Below are 25,529 nucleotides of genomic sequence, written 5' to 3'. Positions count from 1 at the left end.
TTTTAAGTTTTTAAGGAAACTCTGTACTGTTTTCCATAGTGGCTGCACCATTTGGCACTCCCACCAACAATGTACAGGGTTTCCATTGGTCCACATTCTTGCCAACGCTTGTTATGTTTTGTTTTTTGATAATGGCCAACAGGCATATGAAAAGTTGCTCAATTTCACTAATCATTGGGAAAAAGCAAATCAAAACCACAATGAAATATTAACTTACACATATTAAGATGGCTATTACAGGTGTCTCTTGCCGGCCAGGCTCTGAGCTCACAATCACAGGGATTGTGTCTTTTTTGTCTTTATCTCCAAAGTCCAGCATAATGCTCATATGTCAATAATTGTTCTAGTAATTTTATCCTAAATTTGCCCTAAATATAATTTCAAAAGGGCTTTAGGGGTAATAGGGTATGAAACAAAATTAAACTATGTTTTGAATTTCTTTCTTCAGTATTCAGAGACAGAAATCAATTACATATTTGCTTTTATTTAAATTAGTAAGGCTGTAAATTATGAATGTAAATGTGCTTAGCTAGAACAAATATTGCTCAGAATAAAAAGATATACAAATATAATGCTAATATACAATACAGGCTATCTCGTAAAAATTTATATTTGTGTACACACATACATAATTGGCTACATTTGACAATGGGGTTCATTTGATTCCTCCGTAGTAATTAGAACAGGAGATTTAACTGATTTCAGCCATGATGCAGTTACTTAAACACACACACACATACACACATGCACACCCCACATAAATAAGTTTGGGAAAATTTTAAATTTTCTGACTCGGGACTTTTCAAAGCCATCTCAAAGGAGCTTCATCAAAACATTTAATGTTGGCATCACCCCACAAGCACTCAGAGATAAGTGTTAAAATAGAAATCCAATTGAGTAATGGGAAACTGACTTAGATTATCTTATTTGTTTGTATATTTATTTGTCATCTATCTCTCTGACTCATTCACTGCTCTATTTTCAGCATCTACAATAGTGCTTAGTAATGAATACACATGCAGTACACAAACGTGCTAACACAGTACGTGACTAATGATGAGGGCTATGCACATTTATCCGGAATGAGAATTATTTAGTCCAAAAAAAAAAAATCTAGAAAGCATAAGTGCTGTAATTGGATAAAGCTAAAATTCTATTACTCTATTGAAACCAGATATCAAGTGATACTTTTAAACTAAACATGAGGTAATGGTTGAAAAGGGATTAAAACACTGGAATTTGAGCATGCCGAATCCAAATCATTGAATATTCAGTTACAGATCTAATAAAGCAGGTAGACCAAGAATAGGATAATTGCATATGGAGACCTTGGTTCTAGTCACAACTGTGTCACTGTGAGATTTTAGCCAATGAGGTACAATTTCCTCAATTATAAAATGCATTAGAGAAAGCTGCCCTCTCTTCTTTACAGAAGTGCTGTAAGAAACAAATACAATCAAATTTATATACCCTTATTATTTAGTCATCCATTATAAGCAAAATGTAAATGTGATTGTCCTTACTACGATCAACACTGAAAACAGTGAATTGAGAATGTTGCTGTGGCAGGCCAGAGGTGGGTCACTTCAGTCTCTGTTGAAAGAACTTTCTGGCCAGCAAGTTAGTGGACAGCCTCCAGCTGTGCCTTCTGGATTGTCTGCAGCGTTTGCAAGTCTTTTTTTTTTTTTTCCCCAGGATAGCCCCAGACGATGACTTAACATGGTGGGGCACTAAGACCCAGACATTTCTGCCCAGCATGACACTCTCTCCTCTCTGGGCAAACTTTGCTATGGGCCTCACCATGAGCCTGCCAAGACTCTCCCAGAGCTGGGTCTGAATCTCATGGTTTTTCTCCTCACTCCCCACACCTCCCGTTTTCCCTCTCACAGGTGGGAGCCTGAAAGCCCACCCCATACCCATACTTCTGTTTCTTCTCCCTTTTACCTTTCTCAAACATTAACCTCCAATCAGTGTTTGCACTTCTAACTTTGTCTTGGTGTCTTGAGTTCTAGAAAACCTGACTAACACAGTCCCTCAAACCCCAATCACCCGAAGCAGCCCATGTGAATATTTTCCATTTTATATTTTTTACGGAAATGTTCAAATACATAAAAATATTGTGAGCTTTTTATTGCAAAATGCTTAATTTCTTTTTTTTCTTCCTTTTCCCCCTCATTCTTTCTGTCATCTTAAGGATGCTGAATTTCTACTTCTTGTTTCTTCTTGGAATTATATCATGTATTTATGAAGAAGAGGTGATAAAACATTATTTCAAACGTACACCTTATCAAATGCTAACCCCCACCTGACATTCACCTATTTTATCAACAACAATGGTTGAGAGGACTCATAGACATTTCTTGAGAACACAGCATTGAATAGCATGTCCTCAATGAATCAGTGAGTTGGAGGTATGAGTAATCTCCAGTAGCTTTTTAGGGTGAGGGTCAGATTCTTTCCTGATATGAGCCTGGAGCCCTTCTGTAAAGTCCTTGTTTCCACACTGTCCCTGGCTTGTTGAATTCCAGTAGAGAATGACCAGAAACCATACAGCTTTTAGCTCTGACCGGACCAGTGAGTTCTTTCGTATCCAAGCTCCAATATAAACACTCTTGTCTCTTGGTTCTGTGTAATCCTCTGCAGGCATACTCTACGATAGGCTCAGTTGGGTCTCAAAAGTTCCAGTTTTACAAAGAGCTTCTTCATTAAATGCTCCTGATGTAACTTATAGGCATCACTTCACATTGACCTTGTGAAAGGAGAACATCTGAGCGGGTATTTGGATGATGGGTAGATGCTAAGAACTTTTCCCAGAGAGCTCATTGTCTGCTGTCTTACAAAAGAGAGAATCCTGTGCATTGTTTTTATTGTTTTTATTTGCTTCTATTGCCTTTTAATTATTTTTGGTTTTCTTTCTGCATCAATGCTACCATTACATACTCTATGAATTTCCTATGTAAGCTTTGGTACCATTTGGCATCATGATACACTGTTATTTTCAACAGTATCTTTTTTAAAAAAGCTTATTCCCACTAGAAGAGTTTGTTTATTTTAAGGTGGTAAATCTGTATTTTGTAATTGTTTCTATCTTTCTATCTCTCTCTCTCTTTTTTTTTTAAATTAGCTTTTCAACTTGATTGTAAAATGCCACAGCGCAGAGAATGTACCTGGGCAGATGAGCTTGCATGGAGCCAGGCAAAGCAGATTACAATCTGGGCTCTCTTCTCATATTAAGATCGACAGCTTCTTTAAGCCTCTGCTTCCTCATCTTTATTGTAAAACAATAACAAAATTAAATCCTCTTAGCCTTTACAGGGAATAATATCATGGCATGTGCAATGTTACTGCAAGAATTAGCACTAATTTGAGGACAGTTTTTCTGTGTCTTTGAATGGAAGTCCATAATTGGAATTGTTAATACAGTTTTTAGTTTCCCTCAGACATATGCTCGCCTGAAGGCTAGTGTAGGATATAATCTGAGCTCTTTACTATGAATGTGTTAATTCCATTTGACTTAAAGCTACTCAAAGCAGAGGATGCTGGAGGCTGGTCCCTTGGCTGTTTCACACCCTGGTCAGAATATTTTCAGTTTCTGTCTTCAAGGTGACATTCACAATTGCTGGTTTTCCATACCACATTTCTTCCCTATACTTGAATTTCTAGGATTACAATAAAAGAGAGCTAATATTCATCAACATCTTTAGTGTAAGAAATCATCCACACATTGTAGATGTATAAGGCCCAACGACTGACATAAAGGCAGCACAGTGCCCTGTAAAGAGCACAAATTTGGGAATTTCCCATTGACTTGTCCTGCGCTGGCTGCAAACATTTAAGCAATAGCTTCTGGTGCCCTTTGCTGCTCGCCTATATCATGAACATAATAGCTATGTTGATAGCATTTTCTGTTGTTATTTAGAAGATACTTTTAAAACCCTAGTTTTTATTTATTTTTATTTATTGTCCAGTGGCCAGTTACTAGAATGTTTTTATTTTTTGCATGTTATAAATATTTTCTCTGTGGTTTGAACTTTCAAAACCATGATTGATTTTCCACTTTGTTATAGAGTGTTTTTCTTTTCTACAAAGTCAAAAAAGTCATCCCTTGAAGGCACAGGCAATAATCTTTTGAAATCAATGAAAACGATGGAAGCGCTGAATCCAGTAAACCAAAGATAACACAAAGACCAGGCTACAGAGGTGAGAGGTGTCTGATGAGAGGGAATGGCTGAGTGAGGTAACACTGTTTCCTATGGACCCCACTTTTATCTTTCCCATCAATTAGTATAATGGGAAAATTCTTGTAGTGTTCGATGATGTCTTCTACTGAATCAAACTTCTGAAACACAGAAAAGAAAGTTAATGATTTTTAAAATATCTTTTGTGTCTGTAGGTTAAAATATAGCTAAGGTGCTTGATTTTGCACAGGGAAGAGGTGAACCAATTTAACAATTTTTGTATGGTAACGGTGTTTCAGGAAGTAGTTTTTTTTCTTGTTTGTTTTTTTCTGAGACATTTTTTTGCTCTGTCACCCAGACTGGAGTGCAGTAATGTGATCTTGGCTCACTGCAACCTCTGCCTCCCGGGTTCAAGCGATTTTCCTGCCTCAGCCTCCCAAGTAGCTGGGATTGCAGGCATGGGCCACCACGCCCAGCTTATTTTTATATTTTTAGTAGAGACAGGGTTTTGCCATGTTGGCCAGACTGGTCTCAAACTCCTGACCTCAGGTGACCCACCTGCCTAGGCCTCCCAAAGTGCTGGGATTACAGGCATGAGCCACCACACCCAACTAGAAGTAGTTTTTAAAAAGAATATGGCAAGCTTGAAGGATGAGTGATAAGAATGATAAGGGAGAAAAAAAGTTCTTGAGATGACCAAAAGTGAGCCCTATGGCAGCTCTTTAAATTTCCTACACAGGGAGTTTTCCCTCTCTGGAATCAGATCACACGGGTCAAGTTCCATTCTATTGTTATCACAGCCTTTCTATCTTAAGTGACTTAGGTGGGTTAGTTACACAGCAATCAATCCTTGTAATCTCTGTTGCCTCCCAAACCTCAACCTTAGCTCTGACCAGCAAAAATATAGAAGATTCAGGCTCGAATGTAGTAAATTGGAGGGCAGTGCCTGCAGTGAGCTTGCTCTCCAGTAACGAAGTCTAAGGAATTCTAGTATACATAGAAAGAACAGGGACAACCACAGGGCTGCTTAGCCGGTTCAGCTGCCCTCCTTGAGCTTCTTGTGAAATAATGAGGTGGCTGCAGATTTCAGTGTTTCTAGATACACAGATAAAGTGTTATGACAATTTAACGGAAAGGAAGATTATTTCAGGTTTAGGGAAATGGGGAAGTGCTTTGTCAAGGATGCAGACTTGAAATGGGCTATGTTATGGGTCATGCCAGATAAGTAGACAGGAGGGTTTAAAGACATTAAAAGCAGAGAATGTACAGGGCCATGCATAAGGACAGGGTACTGAGAAAACTTGAGCACATATGGTAATTTTTAAAATTTCAATAGCTTTAGAGGTACAAGTGGCTTTTGGTTACGTGGATGAATTGTATAGTGGTGAGGTCTGGGCTTTAGTGTACCCGTCACCCAGATAATAGACATTGTATTACCCACTAGGTGATTTTTCATTCCTTAACCCCCTTATCACCCTCTCCCTCTCTGAGTCTTCAACGTCCATTCTGCATATACAGTAATTCTGATTAGGTGAGTTTGGATGAGTTCCCGAAGGAGAATATTGGGAGATAATTAGGAAGAGCTTGCTCAACCTGCCTCCCATGTTTCAAGACAACTTGGATCCTCCCTAGCAAGCCTGTGAGGTGAACAGGGCAGGGGGAATGATCTTCCCTAAAGAGCTAAGGGAATTTCAGCTCAGAGAAGTGGACTGCCTTACTCAGAGTCTCCCACGGCTAGGGAGGGTGAGACCAGGAATGAAGGCTCACTTTTCTGGATATTTCTTTTTATTTTTCAACTTTGCCTATAGCTTGTGACCTCTGATGCTCCAACACACCAAGGTAGAGATGACACAGCCTGAAGAAAGGGAGCCACCTCCGTGGGGGCTACTCTGCCTCTGATTTGGTCTTGCCTACTCCTTCCTCTGCCCAGGGCATCCTAGGCGCAGAAATGTTGGAAGTCCTCAGGAATAGCCAACGGGGAATGAGATTGACCAGTTAGGGCCTCACAGGGATGACATTCTGTTGGGAGCTGGCAGAAAATAATTTCCTATGCAAACAAATAATTTCATTTAGAAATGTGTGCTGTGAAAATTGTCAATTGAGGCTTAATAAGAACCTCACCAGGTCACTCAGAGGCTTCCCTCGGGGCTGTTGGGAGGGAACATTATTTTTTCTTAGTGGTGCACTGAACAGAAAGCAACTAAAACGCTAAAAACATGTGACTTCCAGGGTCATCTCCTCCTTCCTACCATTATGCCGAGAGGTGTGAAGAGCAAACAGATACGACAGTGGGGACAAAAATGTGGGGAAAGAAATGTAGAGTGGGAATGTCTTGATGTTAACTAGTCCTTGGATCTAGTCCATTTCTGTCCTTTCTGGTTACATTATAACAAATTTCCTTCTCTCCCGCCTGAGCTCATTTGAATTGGGGTTTGTCTTTTCACACCCAAAGAGTCCTGGTTCAATCTGTAAGTCCCTTGTCCCTCTGAAACCTTTACTGGATCTGCAGCAGTTTCCAGTGAGATAACCTATGTGTCAGTCTGACTTGGTGTGTTTGGCCTGTTAAAATACTAGGCCAGGCCTGGTGGCTCACGCCCATAATCCCAGCATTTTGGGAGGCCAAGGCGGGCAGATCACTTAAGTTCAAGAGTTCAAGGTCAGCCTGGCCAACATAGTGAAACCCCATCTCTACCAAAAATATAAAAAATTAGCCAGGCATGCTGGTGGGTGCCTGTAATCCCAGCTACTTGGGAGACTGAGGCAGGAGAATCGCTTGAACCCGGGAGGCAGAGGTTGCAGTGAGCTGTGATCGCGTCACTGCACTCCAGGCTGGGAGATGGACTTCGTCTCAAAAAACAAACAGCAACAAAAAGTATTATAAACCTGGCAGCTCAGAAACAGTAGAAATTTATGTCTCACAGTTCTGGAGTCTGGGGAGTCCAAGATTGAGGCACTGGCAGATTCAGTATCTGGAGAGGCCCATTTTCTTGCCTTAATGCTGTATCCTCACATGGTCCAAAGAGCAATGCACTCTTTTACAAGGGAATGAATCCCATTTGTGAGGGCTCCACCTTCGAGACTGAATCACTTTCCAAAGTCCCCACCTCCTAACACCATCACCTTAGGGCTTAGGATTTCAACACATATATTTTGGAGGAATACAAACATTCAGACTATACCACCACCCATGTTATGTATACAATAAATATGAGTTTCCACCTGATGCTAAGGTAAGGTACTTTCCCCGTTGTCCAATGGGGAGATTAATTCCTACTACAGCAGGGTAATTGTAAGTAGAGGGCCTGTGGAGCCTAAATGCCTGAGTTCAAAGCCTGGCTCTCCCAACCACTAGCAGTGTGACTGTCAGCAAGTTTCTTGCATTCTCTGTGCCTCAGTTATTCTACCAACAGTGATGGTAATGATAGGACCTAACTTTGAGGTTCATTGTGAGAATGGAATTGATGCATAAGCAATACAGCATTTAGAAGAAAGCGTGACACACAGTGAGTGCTCAGTACATGCCAGGCCTTACGATTAACTCCTCCCTTCTAGATTTGCCAAGAACATCATGGGAGAGCAATGAAATCACCAAGAAGTTTACAGACCACTACTGTAAGCCTTTAGGAAAAGAAGAATTTTCTGTATTTCATTTCCAATTTTAAACCAAGCACAAAGTTTTCTTTTTCTTTCTTCATGCTTGATAAAACAAAAAGTGAATAACAACAACAGCAAAAACTTTCCAGGTAGAACTCTTTCACAAAATTGGTTAAATCCACATTGATAAAAGGAAATCTTTCCTAGTGTTAGTCTTCAGAGGGAAGATGATTTATCTCTCCTATTCTCATTCCTGTTTTCTTTAAGATTGTCCCAGGCTGGGCTCGGGGGCTCACGTCTGTAATCCCAGCACTTTAGGAGGCCGAGGCGGGTGGATCACGAGGTCAGGAGTTCGAGAGTAGCCTGACCAATATGATGAAACCCTATCTCTACTAAAAATACAAAAAACAAAATTAGCCGAGCGTGGTGGCGCATGCCTGTAGTCCCAGCTACTCGGGAGGCTGAAGCAGAAGAATCGCTTGAACCCGGAAGGTAGAGGTTGCAGTGAGCTGTGATTGCGCCACTGCACTCCAGCCTGGGTGACAGAGTGAGACTCAGTCTCAAAAGAAAAAAAAAAAAAAAGATTGTCCCCAAATAATACATTTGCTATTAATTGTTTTAAAATTCTGCTACATGGATGACATTTCATTAATTTTAACAGGTGGTAGGAAGCAAGACAGGGGCAATTAGTCACATGGTCTTTCCTGTTTTATTTTTTTTTTTTTTGAGATGGAGTCTCACTCTGCTGCCCAGGCTGGATTGCAGCGGCACAATCTCTGCTCACTGCAAACTCTGCCTCCTAGGTTCAAGCAATTCTCCTTCCTCAGCCTCCCAAGTAGCTGGGATTATAGGCATGTGCATTGGTGCCCAGCTAACTTTTTGTAGTTTTAGTAGAGATGGGGTTTCAACATATTGACCGGGTTGGTCTTGAACTCTTGACCTCAAGTGATCCACCCACCTCGGCCTCCTAAAGTGCTGGGATTACAGGCATGAGCCACCGTGCCTGAACTGGTCTTTTCTTATTATTGGTTTCTAATGATGGGGTCAAAACTGAAATATTGTCCTGAAGAGACTTTTAAAAAAGATTATACTTAAGCTCTTACATATTGAATAATCTTTTCCAGGGGGACAAGCAATGTTTGCTAATATCAGATCTTAACATCTGTTTAAACCTTTTCTTTTTTTATTTTTTGAGATGGAATCTCACTCTGTCACCAGGCTGGAGTGTAGTGGCATGATCTTGGCTCACTGCAACCTCCACCTTCCAGATTCAAGCGATTCTCCTGCTTCAACCTCCCAAGTAGCTGGGACTACAGGCACGTGCCACCATGCCCAGCTACTTTTTGTATTTTTAGTAGAGACGGGGTTTCACCATGTTGGCCAGGCTGTTCTTGAACTACTGGCCTCGTGATCCACCAACTTTGGCATCCCAAAGTGCTGGGATTATACGCATGAGCCACCACGCCTGGCCCATTTGTTTAAACCTTTTGTGTTTATTGTATATATGAACTGTGTGCAATGTTTCCTTCCAGAAAAGTAAAGAAATGTGTTTGGGTACACATATGAGAGTGAAAGAAGGAAAGGGGGAGAAAAGAGAAAGAGATAAATGCCAATCAAGCAGGAGGAGAAGGAAGCAGACAGGGAAGGTGTGAAAAAAAACCCATGGGTTGATTGTCTCTGTTCTCTAGTCTTTAAAGTTTAGTTTATCATGTAAACATGTACGGTGATTTTTAGAAACATATAAACATTTGTAGAACAAAAAGGAAAGATCTGGAAATTGAAATTGAAATCTCCCTTCTCTGAGATTTCACAGAAGTGTTGACAAACATGACTTATAAAACTGAGATGCAGGGCCGATGTTTGGCAGCAGTTAAGCTCTGCAGGTTGTTTAAGGCAGGCGCCTCCTTGGCTGGCTAGGGCCGGTGTTCTACAATCTCATTCTTGCTTAGGTGCCTACGGAGATCGGCACAGATGAACAGGGTATTCTCTGGATGGCAGGGACTTGACATGACTCTTTCTGTGTTCCCAGAATGCAACACTGAGTCTAACATACTGTAGGCCTACAATTAATGCTCGGACAATAAATAAGTAAATGAGCAGCGAGTGCTGAATGATTCCCCCCAATATGTCCGTGTCCTAATCCCAGAATCTAGAATATGACCTTACATTATAAAAGAGTTAATACTATTTTATATGGTATAATACAGTATAAAGTTAAGGATCCTGAGAGGGGGTGCTTATCCGAGGTTATCCCAGTAGGCCCTAAAAGCAATCATGTGTTTCTTCTTAAGATAGGAGCAGTGGGAGATTTTGATCAGAGAAGAGAAGGTCACGTGACCATAGAGAGGAGAAGGTCATGTGACCATAGAGGCTGAGACTGGAGTGACATGGCCATAAATCAAGGAAGACAAGGATTGCTGGCAGCTGCGGAAAGCTGGAAGAGGTCAGGGGTGACTCTCCCCTGGAGTCTCCGGAAGGAGTGTGACCCTGCTGATACCATGATGTTGGACTTCTGTCCTCCAGCACTGTGAAACAATACATTTCAGTTGTTTTAAACCGCGAAGTTTCTGGGGAAGTGGTACTTATTAAGCACCTGCCTCTATGTGTCTGCCACTATTTACATCAACTCATGTCACACTCAAAATAACTCCCAAGAGTTAGGCATTGCTGCATCATCTGTGTGGTTAAATTCAAAAGCGGCAAGATAGCTACAAAACGACATGAAATTAAAGTAATCTTTGAAGATGCTGTTTCTCATGTTTTTCCTGCTGAGTTGGGTGAAGATGCTTTCTTTAATTGGACCCTGGCTAAAGTAGCTAGTTGTTGGCTTGCATTTAGCAGAGCCTTGCTAATCTTGTTTTAAAGAGGTGTGATTCTTCCTCAGCAAGACAAAAGGCTCAGGCTGTGAAAAGCATGAGGGAACTGAGTAAAATCCAGACCCTCTTTCTCTTACACATCTCCCTCAGAGGGAAGGCAGGAAGAAACCACCTGTGAATTGTCATTTTTTGCCCACTCCCTGGCACACAGTAAGCTCCAAGTAAGTGTTAACTATTCTTTAACTGTGATTCAACCTGCAGTGTTTTCAAACGGGTGGGTGATTGCTTGTATTTGTGATGGTGTTATTTGAGTCTGTCTATGGAAGCGAGACATGAGAATAGGGCCTGGAGGCAGGGAATCTAAGGACTTCCTAGAACCAAATCAAATGGAAACACTTCAGTTGTGACAGGATATATCCTTTCTATTTACATAGGGCCTACACTGAGTAAATGATTGTAACTTTACTTTATCCTCTTTGTTTACATAGGATGAACACCAAGTAACCAATGGAAACCTCTAGCAGATATTTAAACCGCAGAAAATTCTGTAAGGGTGCTAAAGCCCCTGTGCCTGGGCCACTCCCATCCTGTGGAGTGCACTTCCATTTTCAATAAATCTCTGTTTTTGTTGCTTCATTCTTTCCTTGCTTTGTTTGTGTGTTTTGCCAATTTTTGGCTCAAGACGCCAAGAATCTGCATACCTTCAACTGGTAATGGAAGTCAATGTTTTGCAAAACATACTGCATCCCAGAATTGCCATTTACTAGCTGTGACTTTGGGCCGGATACTTAGCATTTCTGTGCCTCAGTGTCACAGTTTGTTAAAATGAAATATTGACAGCACCTACCCCAGAGGTTGGCTATGAGGATTCAATAGATCAAATTAGTTATTAATGGCTAACTGCACAGAATAGCTCCAGTGCATATAAAACCCCACCAAAACTCAGGATTCTGCCTTGGATTTCTTTCTCATTGCTTGACTTATGTATATATATTTATATTATTAGTGAATGCTTTCACTGATTCATTCTTTCACCTGTGGAAATGTACGTTCAACACATACGGGAAAAAAATAGGGAATGCAAAGGAGGAGAAAATTCCAGAGGAACACAGACAGGAGCTTCTTAAAACAGACATTTGGTTCTCTCAGGGTTCCTTGGTGACAGTAATTAGAGCAGCCCATCTGGAGGCGGAGGGTCTAATCTATGGCCTGCGATAGGAGTTGCTCCTTATTTGCCGAGACAGTCAGTGAACCGGCTGACAGTCTGATTAAGCTATTAGGATATTATCACAGAGTCACTCTACTTCCTTTTCTTTATTAGCAGACCAAAGTAGGGCATGTTGGAAAAAAAAGCTGTAACTATCTCAGGCCTCAGTTTCCTCGCCAGTAAATGAGGTTCATTAAGATGTCCTTTCCAGAGCTTTTTCAAGAACTCCATGTGAGAGCAAATTACACAGCATTTGGCCCAAGGGCCTGGCACATGCAAAGGCACACCATGTCCACGTCCTCTATTCTCAGAGGAAAAAACCCCCTTAAACCCAAGCATTTAAGAATTATATAATGCTTTCCTGGCTGGGCGCGGTGGCTCATGTCTGTAATACCAGCACTTTGGGAGGCCAAGGTGGGCGGATCACCTGAGGTCAGGAGTTCCAGACCAACCTGACCAAAATGGAGAAACCCCATCTCTACTAAAAATACAAAATTAGCCAGGCGTGGTGGCACATGCCTGTAATCCCAGCTACTCGGGAGGCTGAGGCAGGAGAATGGCTTGAACAAGGGAGGCAGAGGTTGCGGTGAGCCAAGATCATGCCACTGCACTCCAGCCTGGGCAACAAGAACAAGACCCTGTCTCAAAATAAATAAATAAAGAAATAAGGATTATATAATGCTTTCCTAAAGATGAGAAATTCTATGAGCTGAGACAAGATATAGGAAGATCAAGGGACACTGAGTTGGAAAGTCCATTACCATAGGTATCTTAGGGGGACTATATCCTACTTATTAAAATGACTCAGTAATAGTGACGAAAATATAACTAAAATTTATCATGGCCTTGATAGGTCCCAGGCACTAAGTGTTTTACATTTATTAACTTGTCAATCCTCTCCACAAAATGAAGAACTGGCCACTTCTCTCTTTGGTGTTAACATAGCACTTTCTTAATGTGACTGTAACTGGTAGATTTATGTATTAATCTATGGATTCACTTATGCACTTGTTCATGTCACAGTGTTCCCGGGCTATAGCAAAGGGTGGTGAACTGACCCCATGGTCGCCTCACAGGTGCTAACTACTCCTCTCCGAGCCTCAAAAAAGTGCTCTGGGTCAGACACGGGATTTAAGCTGGAATATTCATGCAGCCTGCACGTCGATTTCACATGTGTGCCTACCTGAGGCCTGTTGGCAGCCCTAACAATGTGCCCTATTTTGTTACTTGTTGAAAAACAGTCGGTATCTGTGTGAAAGTTCTGGTTTTATCCTGTATTCGTTTGTCAAGGTTACCGTAACTAAGCACTACAGATGAGGTGGCTTAAACAACAGAAATGTCTTTCTTCGCGGTTCTCGAGGCTGAAGTCCCAAGACCAAGGTGTTGGAAGGCTGCTTTCTCCCACGACCTCTCTCCTTGGTTTGCAGATAGTCGTCCCTTCCCCGTGTCCTCACATGGTCGCCCCTCTGTGTGTGTCTCCTCTTGTCACAAGGACATCAGTCATATTGGATTAGGACTCATCCCAATAACCTCATTTAACCTTAATTATCTCTTTCAAAGCCCTATCTTCAAATACAGTCACATTCTGGGCTACTGGGGGTTAGGACTTCAACGTGTGGGTTTTTTGGAGTGAGGGAGGCACGATTCAGCCCCTAACAATACACACCCACAGATAAAACTGCAACCTGGAGATGCTAAATGGGAATCACTAAATTGTTGAAGTCTAGGCTTTAAAATAACATTGACATTTGAGGAAATTAAAGCCCAGGGAAGTTAAGTCACCGGCCTGAGCTCACATCCTTAGAAATGGTGGCTCATAACTAACTTCATTCCTTCCTTCCTTTACCCCTTCCTTCATCAACAGGGGAGTTGCAGGAGCAGCCTCTCCTTCCCCCTTCCGTTACTGCCTGTGCGTCTTTGGCCATTTATTTAATTTTCTGAGCCTCAGTTTTCCTACATCTAAGACAGGAAAAATCATGACTCCAAAGAGTTGTGGAGGATCAAAATAAGATAACGCTGGCCAGGCACAGTGGCTCACGCCTGTAATCCCAGCACTTTGGGAGGCCGAGGCAGGCAGATCATCTGAAGTCAGGAGTTTGAGACCAGCCTGACCAACATGGTGAAACCCCATCTCTACTAAAAAATATATAAAAATTAGCTGGGTTTGGTGGTGCATGCCTGTAATTCTGGCTACTCAGGAAGCTAAGGCAGGAGAATCACTTGAACCGGGAGGAGGAGGTTGCAGTGAGCTGAGATCATGCCACTGTACTCCAGCCTGGGTGACAGTATGACTCTGTCTCAAAATAATAATAATAGTAATGCAGATAGACTAGGCCTGGCATATACATATTCAGTGAAAATTTCCCCTTTCTTGTGGATTGATTTCTGTTATTCACGAATATTTTAATTGATTCATTCTTTCGCCCCCATCAGCAGATCTGTACTGAGGACAGGCATGCTCAATATAGCCCAAATGCTGTGGCTGGTTTCACATTCATTTTGGGGACACAAATCTATAGTTAAGGAATTCCGACAGACATCAGAAATGTCTGCAGTGGGCATTTCAGTGCTGAGGAGGGAAAGGAATTTGGCATTAGTGTATGCTCCTCTGGAGGCTTCCTGGGAGGCAGAGTTTAGATGTGTCTTGTAGAATGAGTTTTCTTTAATAGGCAAGGCAGGCAACGGGGGTGCATGAAATGGTCAAAACTGGCCGCTGGCCTGGTAGGCCAAAGTGTAAGATGTGCAGATATTTGTGGAAGGGATGGGGAGGTCAGCCTACATCCCCCTTCTTCAGGGCAGCATCCTCCTCCTCCAGGGCGACATCCCCCAAACTCTCCCTTTATTTGTTGGGCTTAGCCTGGAACAGGGAGGCTGTTGAGTTATACCCACCTCATCTCCTCTGAGTCCTGTCCCCAGGGCAAACTGCTGATTCCTCTCCAGGAAGCGGATTTTTACGTTGTAGACTTTGTTCCCATGAAACACAACCAAAACATAGGGCTCTTCCTTGGATTTTGTGGAACAATCTCGGACCAAGAAAGTACCATCCTGAAACAAAAAGAGTAACAGCCATCTTTTCAGGCATGCCAGCATTCTGCCTTTGTAATGGTGGCAACAATGATGTTTGCATGCATGAGATTCCCAGATGGATTTAGTTTTGGGTAAACCACTTTAATTCAGTAAGTTTGTACTGAGTGTCTGCGTGTCTATGGGTTCTTGTCATTTTCTGAGATGTGTACCAGTTGGATCTTGACACTCTCTTCTTGAAAGTCTTTCATCAAGGCCAGGTGTGGTGGCTCACCTCTGTAATCCCAGCACTTTGGGAGGCCAAGGCAGGCAGATTACCTGAGGTCAGGAGTTTGAAACCAGCCTGGCCAACACGGAAAAACCCCATCTCTACTAAAAATACAACAATTAGCCAGGCATGGTGGTGGTGCGTGCCTGTAATCCCAGCTACTCACGAGGCTGAGGCAGGAGAATCACTTGAACCTGGGAGGCAGAGACTGCAATGAGCCGAGATCGTGCCACTGCACTTCAGCCTGGGCAACAGAGCAGGACTCCAGTTCCAAAACAAAAACAAAAACAAAAAAGAAAAAAACTTTCATCATTTCCTACTGACCTGGGCATAGTGCCCATGAACTTAGCATGACCAACCTATCTTGCAGTTTGATCTCTCACTGCTCCTGCAGCTTTCTGCCTCTGGCTCCTGGCTCCAGCTAAGCCACCATTTCCCAAAGGCACCATCTGCTTTGGGGCTCCCAGATTTTGCATGATGTATTAGTCTGTTTTCACACTTCTATAAAGAAATAACCTGAGATTGGGTAATTTATAAAGGAAAGAGGTTTAATTGACTCACAGTTCCACATGGCTGGGGAAGCCTCAGGAAACTTACAATCACACGGAAGGCGAAGGGGAAGCAAGCTTGGACCTTCTCACATGGCAGCAGGAGAGAGCAGACTGAGGAGTGAAGGGAGAGGAGCCCCTTATAGAACTATCATATCTTGGCCGGGCGCGGTGGCTCAAGCCTGTAATCCCAGCACTTTGGGAGGCCGAGGCGGGCGGATCACAAGGTCAGGAGATCGAGACCACAGTGAAACCCCGTCTCTACTAAAAATACAAAAAATTAGCCGGGCACGGTGGCGGGCGCCTGTAGTCCTAGCTACTCAGGAGGCTGAGGCAGGAGAATGGCGTGAACCCAGGAGGCGGAGCTTGCAGTGAGCCGAGATCGCGCCACTGCACTCCAGCCTGGGCAACAGCGTGAGACTCCGTCTCAAATAAATAAATAAATAAATAAAGAACTATCATATCTTACGAGAACTCACTCACTAAAACCGCATGGGGGAAACTGCCCCCATGATCCAGTCACCCCCACCAGGTCTCTCCCTAGACACGTGGGATTATGGGGATTACAATTCAAGATGAGATCTGTGTAGGGTCACAGCTGAACCATGCCACATGTGCTACTCCTTCTGCATGGAAAAGCCCTTCTCCAGCTCGATTCTTAATGTATTCATCTCTCAGTGTTCACATATTTCCTCTTCTGCCTGATGCTTGGGTATTATTCTAGAGATAGTGGGAGGCTTTGAGCAGAGAAAGCTTTTACCTGATAAATTGGACTTCTGTGTGCAAAGATGTCTATGCAGGATTAGGGTTCCTGAAAGAGACATGGGGCTTCTAAGTCATGGATATCAAACTGAATGGAGAGGCCCTTTATGGGAGGAGGAATTGTAGCCTATGTTGAGGTGAGGGCAAGTACAGGGCAAAGAAGAGAGGACACAAAAGGTCTGGAGATGTCTGAAAGATGACGGAAGACCAGGAGATTCAGAGTGACAGAAGTCAAGAGGTGGAGACTGAGGGTTTCCAAAAGCAGGTCAACAGCGTCAAATGGTCCAAAAGCTGAGAACAGGACAATGATTAGAAATAATTTGTACACTCCAGGGAATGATTCAGAATGATACTAAGATCTGGTTGTAAAAGACTGAGAAATGGAGCAGTCCTCCTGCACATGAACACATCTACCAGGCTTAGTTTTGTAGTTACATTGTGTTATTTATATAATGAAAATGAAAAATCTGTAAGTGTAATTGTGTGTATTGTATAGATGGTTATAAGTGATCTATGAAGAATAGAGGCCGGGTGCGGTGCCTGACACCTGTATTCCCAACACTTGGGAGGCCCAGGCAGGTGGATCACTTGAGGTCAGGAGTTCGAGACCAGCCTGGCCAACATGGGGAAACCTCATCTCTACTAAAAATACAAAAATCAGCCAGGCATAGTAGCATGTGCCTGTTATCCCAGCTACTCCAGAGGCTGAGGCAGGAGAATCGCTTGAACCCAGGAGGCGGAGGTTGCAGTGAGCCGAGATCTCACCACTGCATTCCATCCTGGGTGACAGAGTGAGACCCTGTCTCAAAAAAAAAAAGCATGATAAATATAGATAATATATATAGTGATTTATAGCTATAATAATAAATTATGATATATAATTCTCTATATTTTATAATAGCTATATATAATTATATATTTCTATAATGAATACTTATAGATATATAATAATGGTAATACTATATAATACAACATAGCAATACTTTAAGTATACAAAATTTATAAATAATATTGTAACATGATAGTGATGTTATGATGATACTGGTAGCTAAGGTGCATTGAGAATTGCCAAGCACTTTGCACACATTGTTTCATTTAGAGGACTTTTTTTTTTTTTTTACGATGGAGTCTTTCTCTGTTGCCCAGGCTGGAGTGCAGTGGCGCAATCTCAGTTCACTGCAACCTCCGCCTCCATGGTTCAAGTGATTCTCCTGCCTCAGCCTCATGAGTAGCTGGGATAATAGGCACCCACCACCACGCCTGGCTAATTTTTGTCTTTTTTGTAAAGACGGGGTTTCACCACGTTGGCCAGGCTAGTCTCAAACTCCTGACCTCGTGATCTGCCCACCTCAGCCTCCCAAAGTGCTGGGATTATAGGTGTGAGCCACTGTGCCTGGTTCATTTACAGGTTCTTTTTTTTGAGACGTAGTCTTGCTCTGTCGCCCAGGCTGGAGTGCAGTGGCACGATCTCGGCTCACAGCAAGCTCCGCCTCCCAGGTACACGCCATTCTCCTGCCTCAGCCTCCCGAGTAGCTGGGACTACAGGTGCCCGCCACCACACCTGGCTAATTTTTTTTGTATTTTTAGTAAAAACGGGGTTTCACCGTGTTAGCCAGGATGGTCTCAATCTCCTGACCTCGTGATCTACCCACCTCGGCTTCCCAAAGTACTGGGATTACAGGCGTAAGCCACTGCACCCAGCCTATTTACAGGTTCTTTACATAAACGTTGGGTTCTTTACATAAACATTGATGGAAAAATTTTATTCTTATTTTACAAGTAAAGGAATAAAAGTCTAAAGGCTTAAGTGAATCCCCTAAAGCATCACAGTTACTAAATGGAATACTGAAAAGCCAAACCAAATCCTCACCCTTTAAATACACAAGCCTCTGTATAAAATAGGATGGCAGAATTTTCTGGAACTTGTTCTGCCTAAAATGTTTAGTCATAATTGAAGCCTTAATGTTCAAGCCCAGAGCACTGCCAAAGATCAGAAGGAGAGAAGAGGCCAAAACTCACGGCCAATTTTTGGGTTTATCCTCTTAAACCCTGAAATGATTTGTCAAAATAAATCTGAGTAATTCTGAAATTTAAAATAAGTTATCTTTCATAAATGGGAAACACATTTTGACAGAACTGAGACAAACAGAAAAGTAGAATATGAAAGGGAACATATGAAGTCATTTAACTGAGATTTTATTTTCTTAAAATTAAAATAAGTTATACGTATAAGTTGCTATGGTATAAGTTTCTTGGGAAGAGGCAGAAGCAGGCACACAGAAAGAGAGGAAGGGAGCATTTGCTGAGCGCCCAAATGCTGCCGGAAGAGCATCAGGTCACATGCATATTGCTTTTCCAGCACAATCCACACATGGGCTCCTGGAAGGAGGTCTGCTAAGACTAGTTCTTCTGATGGAAAACAGGCTTTGTGAGTGCAATGGTGCAGTGGGCACGGATTAGCCAAGAACGACAGCCAGCGTTGGAATCTACCATCACCAGGTTCGCCACTCTACCAAGGCATGGCCAGATTCCCTGGAAGGAGGAAAGGAGGGTCCTCAAGAAGCTGCATCAGCCAACCACCCAGGGCTCTCCACCCGGGCTGTGAAAAGAACTTTGAGGGCTACTAGAGTCAGCTGGGATTTTGTGAAAAGAGCACTGATCTTGAATGCATGTTCTGTCAGTTTCTCTATGACCAACATATTGGCTTAGCCTCAGTTTCCTCATCTAGGAAATGGGATATTCCATTTATTCCGTGTGTGTTCAAGATACTTTGTAAGCAATGGTATCATTTCCTATTGCTGCTATAACACATTACCATGAAATTAGTGATGTAAAACAGAAATGTATTCTCTTACAGTCCTGGAGGTCAGAAGTCTAACATGAGTCTTGCTGGGTTAAAATCAATAGGAGAGACTTTGTTTCCATGACTTTTCCAGTTTCTGGAGGCCAGCAAGATCCCTGGCTTGTTGCTCTCCCATTCATCTGACCTCTACTTTCATTATCACGTCCCTTCTCTGACTCTGAAACTCCTGGTTCCCTCTTACAAGGACCTTTGTGATTATATTGAACCCACCCAGATAATGCATAGTTACTTCCCCTTCTCAACATCCTTACCTTCACATCTGCAAAGTCCCCTTTTCTATGAAGGTGACATATTCATAGGTTCTGGGGATTAGGATGTGAACATCTTTGGAGTGGGCATGATTCTCTTTAGCATAGCAACTTATACATATCATTTATTTAATTTTACAACATCAATTCTGAGAGCTAGGTTTTATGAAAATTTATTGTAGACCTCTCATTTATTCACTAATTAATTCATTCACGTTTGGGTTACCTCTTTCAACAATGCCCATTGTACTGATTAGCTGGGGATAGGTTTTGATGTTGCTTCAGTCTTGAGACACTTTCTATAACTTCTAAGCAATCTCATAGTTCTCTGCACATAGTCATTGCTTGATAATCATTTGCTCTTTGGGATGATGATGGTTGTGGTAGTCATTTGACCTGATGACAAGTATTCCAGTTCTTTTCTCCTTTCAGTCACATGTAGGTTTGTACTTCCTCACCGTCTTCGAAGTTAAGTTTGGTCACGTGACTTCCTTTGGTCAAAGATGTGTAAGCGGAAGTAAACTATGTTACTTCTGAGAGGATGTATTACGAGTCAGAGTGTGAGGGTAGAAGCACACCATTGAGATGGAGCCCCAGCAGCCTGGGTTTATCCACCCAAACCCATCCTGAACATGGTTTGCAAGCAAAAGTAAAGTTTCATTATGTTAAGCAACTGAGATCTTGGGGTTGTTACTGCAACGTAACCTACCATATCCTGACTTTTGCAGCCTTCACAATCCCTGCTCCTTTCTCGAAGAAGTGAGACATAAAGACCCTACAGTACTTTGGGCAAACCTTGATTAAGGAGATAAACCTTGATGAAAGCAGAAGGAAGCCCCTTCTATTGTGACCTCTATAGTCCAGTATCCATATTTCATCTTCAAAATAGTTCCTTAGGGTTGATTTTACTATGTTTCATTTTACAAATGAATAAATCTACATGGGAAGTTATTTAGAAACTTGAGGAAGCCACACAGCTGATAATTAGCACAACCAAGCCTCAGGCCTGAAACTCTCCATGTTTTTTGTTTTTGAGACAAAGTCTTGCTCTGTGGCCCAGGCTGGAGTGCAGTGGCACGATCTCGGCTCACGGCAACCTCTGCCTGCTTGGCTTCAAGCGATTCTCCTGTCTCAGCCTCATGAGTAGCTGGGAATACAGGCACCCACCACCACGCCTGGCTAATTTTTGTATTTTTAGTAGAGACGGGGTTTCACCACGTTGGCCAGGCTGGTCTTGAACTCCTGACCTCAGGTGATCCACCCGCCTCAGCCTCCAAAGTGCTGGGATTACAGGCATGAACTGCTGCGTCCGGTCCTCTTCATGCTTTTTTTTGTTTTTATATTTTTATTTAATTTAGTTAATTAATTAATTAATTTTTGAGACAGCATCTCACTCCATTGCCCAGGCTGGAGTGCAGTGGCACAATCTTGGCTCACTGCAACCTCCGCCTCCCAGGTTCAAGCGATTCTCGTGTCTCTGCCTCCTGGGTAGCTGGGATTACAGGTGCCTGCCACCACGCCTGGCTAATTTTTGTATTTTTAGTAGAGGCAGGGTTTCGCCATATTGACCAAGCTGGTCTCAAACTCTTGACCTCAGATGATCCACCCACCTTGGCCTCCCAAAGTGCTGGGATTATAGGCGTGAACCACTGCGCCCAGTCCTCTTCATGTTTTCTTGTTTTTTGTTTTTATTATTTTATTTTATTTTATTTTATTTATTTTTGAGACAGCATCTCACTCTGTTGCCCAGGCTGGAGTGCCGTGGCACAATCTCGGCTCACTGAAACCCCCACCTCACAGGTTCAAGTGATTCTCGTGTCTCGGCCTCCTGAGTAGCTTGGATTACAGGCACGTGCCACCACACCTGGCTAATTTCTTTGTTTTTTTGTTTTTTGTGTTTTTTTTTTTTTTGTATTTTTAGTGGAAACAGGGTTTCATCATGTTGTTCAGGCTGGTCTCAAACTCCTCACCTCAAGTGAGCCACCTACCTCGGCCTCCCAAGGTACTAGGATTACAGGGGCGAGCCACTGCACCTGGCCTGAAACTCTCCATGTTAAATGCCTTTTTCAACTACAGCCTCCCAGCGTTGAGAAATGCAGGGTGATGCAGGAAATAATACATGAAAGCAAGTTGCTTGTTACATCTTGTGACACATGAGCAGAGAACCTTAAGATGCCTATGGAAACAATGACGGTGGACCATGTGAAAGGCATTACCTTGTTCTCCTTCATGAATGCCTCTTCGACTGCCTGGCGGCTGTACTCTCCAATGTACCATTCGTTGTGCTGGAAATCCTGCAGAACAGAATCAATTACAAATATTTTAGGGTCAAAGGAAAGTATGAATTATTGATTAATTAATTCAAAATTTACTTTTGTTCCACCAGTGCCTAATCACAGTTTAATCTATAGTAGATATTCAGTGCCTAACATTTAGTCCCTGAACTTGGAGAAGCCCACAGATACTTGGGGCAGGGAGACACAGAAAAAGTTACTGCATCTGGGGAATTCTGAAGTCAACGGGAATCTGTTGAGAAAGGTCCTTCAGCACCACCCTCAGAACAGATGATAAGCCCGCTATCTATCAGTGCTTTCTGAATCTTCAGCTGCTGAGGCTTGTTGAGGTGGAAATATGTGTTGTTTGTGAAGCCTACACTGCCCTAGTAACATACAAACAGCAGGGAGGGAGAAAGAGTCCATCTCTGCCACTTCTCTAGAGGCACAGGCGGCTGAGCTATGATTCGGATCCTAGTTTATCTAGCTTTCTCCCTGGGCCACGCTGCTTTATTTATATCACTGTTAAATGATTTTAAATTCTTTTGATGATAAAATCCAGACTAACTGGGAGAAGGAAGGGCAGTCAGGGAGATGCATCATGGACTTGCAATTCCTTCACAGGGTTCCGAGGATCGTAATATTAAATAACCCTCCTTGTGAGTCCAGCATCTATAAGGTCCTTCCTTATTTAGTAGCATATCAGTCCATCCCTACAACACATCTTTGAAGTAGGCATGTCAGGTAGTATTAACCCTAGTGAAGATGGACAGTGAAGGTTCAGAAAGTCAAAACCTGAGCTGGGCGTGGTAGCTCATACCTGTAATCCCAGCACGTTGGGAGGCCGAGGTGGCCAGATCAAGAGGTCAGGAGATCGAGACCAGCCTGGCCAACACAGTGAAACCTCGTCTCTACTAAAAATACAAAAATTAGCTGGGTATGGTGGCACGTGCCTATAATCCCAGCTACTCAGGAGGCCGAGGCAGGAGAATCGCTTGAACCTGGGAAGTGGCAGTTACAGTGAGCCGAGATTGCACCACTGCATTCCAGCCTGGTGACAGAGCGAGACACCGTCTCAAAAAAAAAAAGTTGTCAAAACCTGTCACGTGGTTGGCAAGAGTTAGGTACGTGATGTCAGGTCTTTTGTCTCTCATTCATTTGGAGTCTCTGGTCCACTGAAAAATAAACCTGATACATTCAATACTGAGATTCTGATTCTGTTCACGTGAGAACACACTGATGTGAACACCATCTGGAACGGTATGAGTTAGCTCTAACTCAACCCTGCAGTCTCACTTCCTGCCACCCCATTTCAGACATGGGTCTGGCCAGACAAAAGTGCTTGTACTCTGGACACACACAGCTTCAGGAATAGAACAGAACTGGCCCTACTGCTTGGAATCCCTCCTGGTCTTCACCTCTGCCTACCCAGCTCAGCCATTCTTTTGCATCAAGATTGGGACTAAAAGTCACCTCTTTTTTTTTTGTTTTTTTGTTTTTGAGAGACAGAGTTTCACTCTTGTTGCCCAGGCTGGAGTTCAGTGGCACAATCTCGGCTCACTGCAACCTCTGCCTCCTGGGTTCAAGCAATTATCCTGCTTCAGCCTCCCAAGTAGCTGGATTACAGGCATGTGCCACCATGCCCGACTAATTTTTGTATTTTTAGTAGAGACTGGGCTTCACCATGTTGGTCAGGCTGGTCTCAAACTCCTGACCTCAGGTGATCCACATGCCTTGGCCTCCCATAGTGCTGAGGTTACATGTGTGAACCACCGCGCCTGGTCCAAAACTCACCTCTTATTTGACCTAGTCCCTACCCCCTTGCTGAAAAGGTCCATGGCAGGACCAGCTCTGCCTCACTCCAGCAAAGCCATGTGACAGGCTCTAGAGACAAAGGGAAGCCGTGGAGCCCCATCTCCCCACTGAAACGTGAACTGTCTAAGCTTGAAGTGGTCTACTGCTTCCAGGGGGCCTCTTGGCCAGTCCATGGACTTGGCAGAGCTCAGTCATGGTGCATTTCATCTACTCTGTTTTTATTTATTTGTCCAAGTTGGAAGACGTTTAGAGATGAGTCCTATGTTTCTCCAGGTGTGGTCATGCGGGATGGCTGGTGAATGTAACTGGTGCTCAGAAACTGAATTACATATCTCAGAATCACTTGTGGGGAAGGGAGTCCCCTTCTAATTCTCTTTCTAGTTCCCCTGAATAATTCAAAAGGAATGTTTCATTTTGGCCTAATGCATCTTTAATATCTGTCTGACATTTCTAATCTCTTCTTTAACAGAAGAGGAGCAGTCCTTATGCTGAGAGTCATTAGCAGGTGATGGGATCCTGCTACAGTTTAATAGCTTGTTTTGTTTATATTGCAATGAATTTCTTTTTAATTAGGGAAAATATTGTAAACCAAAAATATAATTCTAAGGCCTCCTAAGTCCATCTGAATGGACTTCCTCCTCTGCCAGGGCACTGTTAAAATTTAACCCGAAAGACTGGTTTGGGTCATGCCGGGAATTAGGGGTCAGACATGCCTCATTATACCTCTCCGTCATTAACATCAACACAGACTTTAAGTCCGAGAGGAAGCATTTACACTCTATTCTCTCTGAAGCCTGCTACCTGAAGGTTTCATCTGTACAATAAGAACTTTGGTCCAAAATCCCTTATCTTAACCTATAAAAAGACCTCTATCTATCAGTGATATTCCCTTTCTGTTGATCCCAGGTCTTTAGATAAACTCAACCTATTGTTAACCAGAAAAATTTGAAATTTACCTATAACCTGGAAGGCCCCACTTCAAGCTGTCCCACCCTTCTGGACTGAAACAATGTATTTATTAAATGTAATCCCAACACTTTGGGAGGCTGAGGCAGGTGGATCACCTGAGGTCAGGAGTTGGAGACCAGCCTGGCCAACATGGTGAAACCCTGTCTCTACTAAAAATACAAAATTAGCCAGGTGTGGTGGCGCACACCTGTAATCCCAGCTACTCGGGAGGCAGGAGAATCACTTAAACCTGGGAAGCAGTGGTTGCAGTGAACCGAGATCACACCATAGCACTCCAACCTGGGCAAAAAGAGTGAAACTCTGTCTCAAAAAAAAAAAAAAAGAAAACAAAAAAAAAAAGAAAAAGAAAAAAGGTGTATTTGATTGAAGTCTCCTATCTCCCTAAAAAGTATAAAACCAAGCTGTACCCTGTCGGGCACACGTTCTCAAGACCTCCTGAGGACTGTGTCATGGGCCATGGTCACTCATATTTGGCTCAGAATAAATCTCTTCAAATATTTTCCAGAATTTGACTCTTTTCGGCAACAATATAATAAGATTTACCATTTTAACCAATTCCGTGGCAATAAGTACATTCACATTGCTTTACAGCCATTTCCACTATCCATCTCCAAAAGTTTCTAATGACTCCAAACTGAAACTCTGTATCCATTAAAGAATAACTCTCCATTACCTCCACCTCCTTCCTCAGGGCTCAGTTACCACCATCCTACCCTCTGTCTCTACAAATTTGCCTGTTCTAGGCACCTTGTATACGTGGAGTCATATATTTGTCCTCCGTGTCTGACTTATTTCACTCAGCATAATGTTTTCAAGGTTCTTGTATATTGTATCACATGTGAGAATTTTATTCCTTTTATTCCTTTATTCCTGTTTCATTGTGTGCGTGTGTGTACCATTTCGTTTATCCATTCATCTGTCAATGGACATAGAAGTTGTTTCCATCTTTTGTCTATTACAAATA

The 25,529-nt window shown here is 42.7% G+C and overlaps 1 protein-coding gene and 1 long non-coding RNA gene across 5 annotated transcripts in view; one reads left to right on the top strand and one right to left on the bottom strand.

The window, feature by feature from the left end:
- Positions 1-464: 464 nt before the first annotated feature.
- LOC105487952 (cytokine dependent hematopoietic cell linker) overlaps positions 465-25,529 on the bottom strand; it is a 246,312-nt gene continuing 221,247 nt past the window's right edge. For 3 of the 4 annotated variants that reach the window (XM_011751612.2, XM_071093865.1, XM_011751613.3), the window contains exons 17-19: positions 21,725-21,802; positions 14,685-14,840; positions 465-4,339 (exon numbers count right to left, since the gene is read on the bottom strand). In XM_011751612.2, coding sequence (XP_011749914.2) covers positions 4,193-4,339; positions 14,685-14,840; positions 21,725-21,802 — 381 coding nt within the window. In that variant the 3' untranslated portion in view covers positions 465-4,192. Of the gene's footprint in view, positions 4,340-14,684; positions 14,841-14,896; positions 15,750-21,724; positions 21,803-25,529 lie in introns of those variants that run through there. The other variant, XM_071093866.1, reaches the window with a different exon arrangement.
- LOC139362453 (uncharacterized) lies at positions 4,066-11,362 on the top strand. The gene is made up of 3 exons (XR_011621533.1): positions 4,066-4,200; positions 7,731-7,790; positions 11,077-11,362. It is a non-coding gene; the product is annotated as an uncharacterized lncRNA (long non-coding RNA).

This window comes from Macaca nemestrina, chromosome 3 (assembly GCF_043159975.1).
Source record: "Macaca nemestrina isolate mMacNem1 chromosome 3, mMacNem.hap1, whole genome shotgun sequence".
Taxonomy (NCBI): Eukaryota; Metazoa; Chordata; class Mammalia; order Primates; family Cercopithecidae; genus Macaca; species Macaca nemestrina.
Note: the sequence above shows the minus strand (reverse complement) of the source record. Positions and strands in the feature narration are given on the sequence as shown.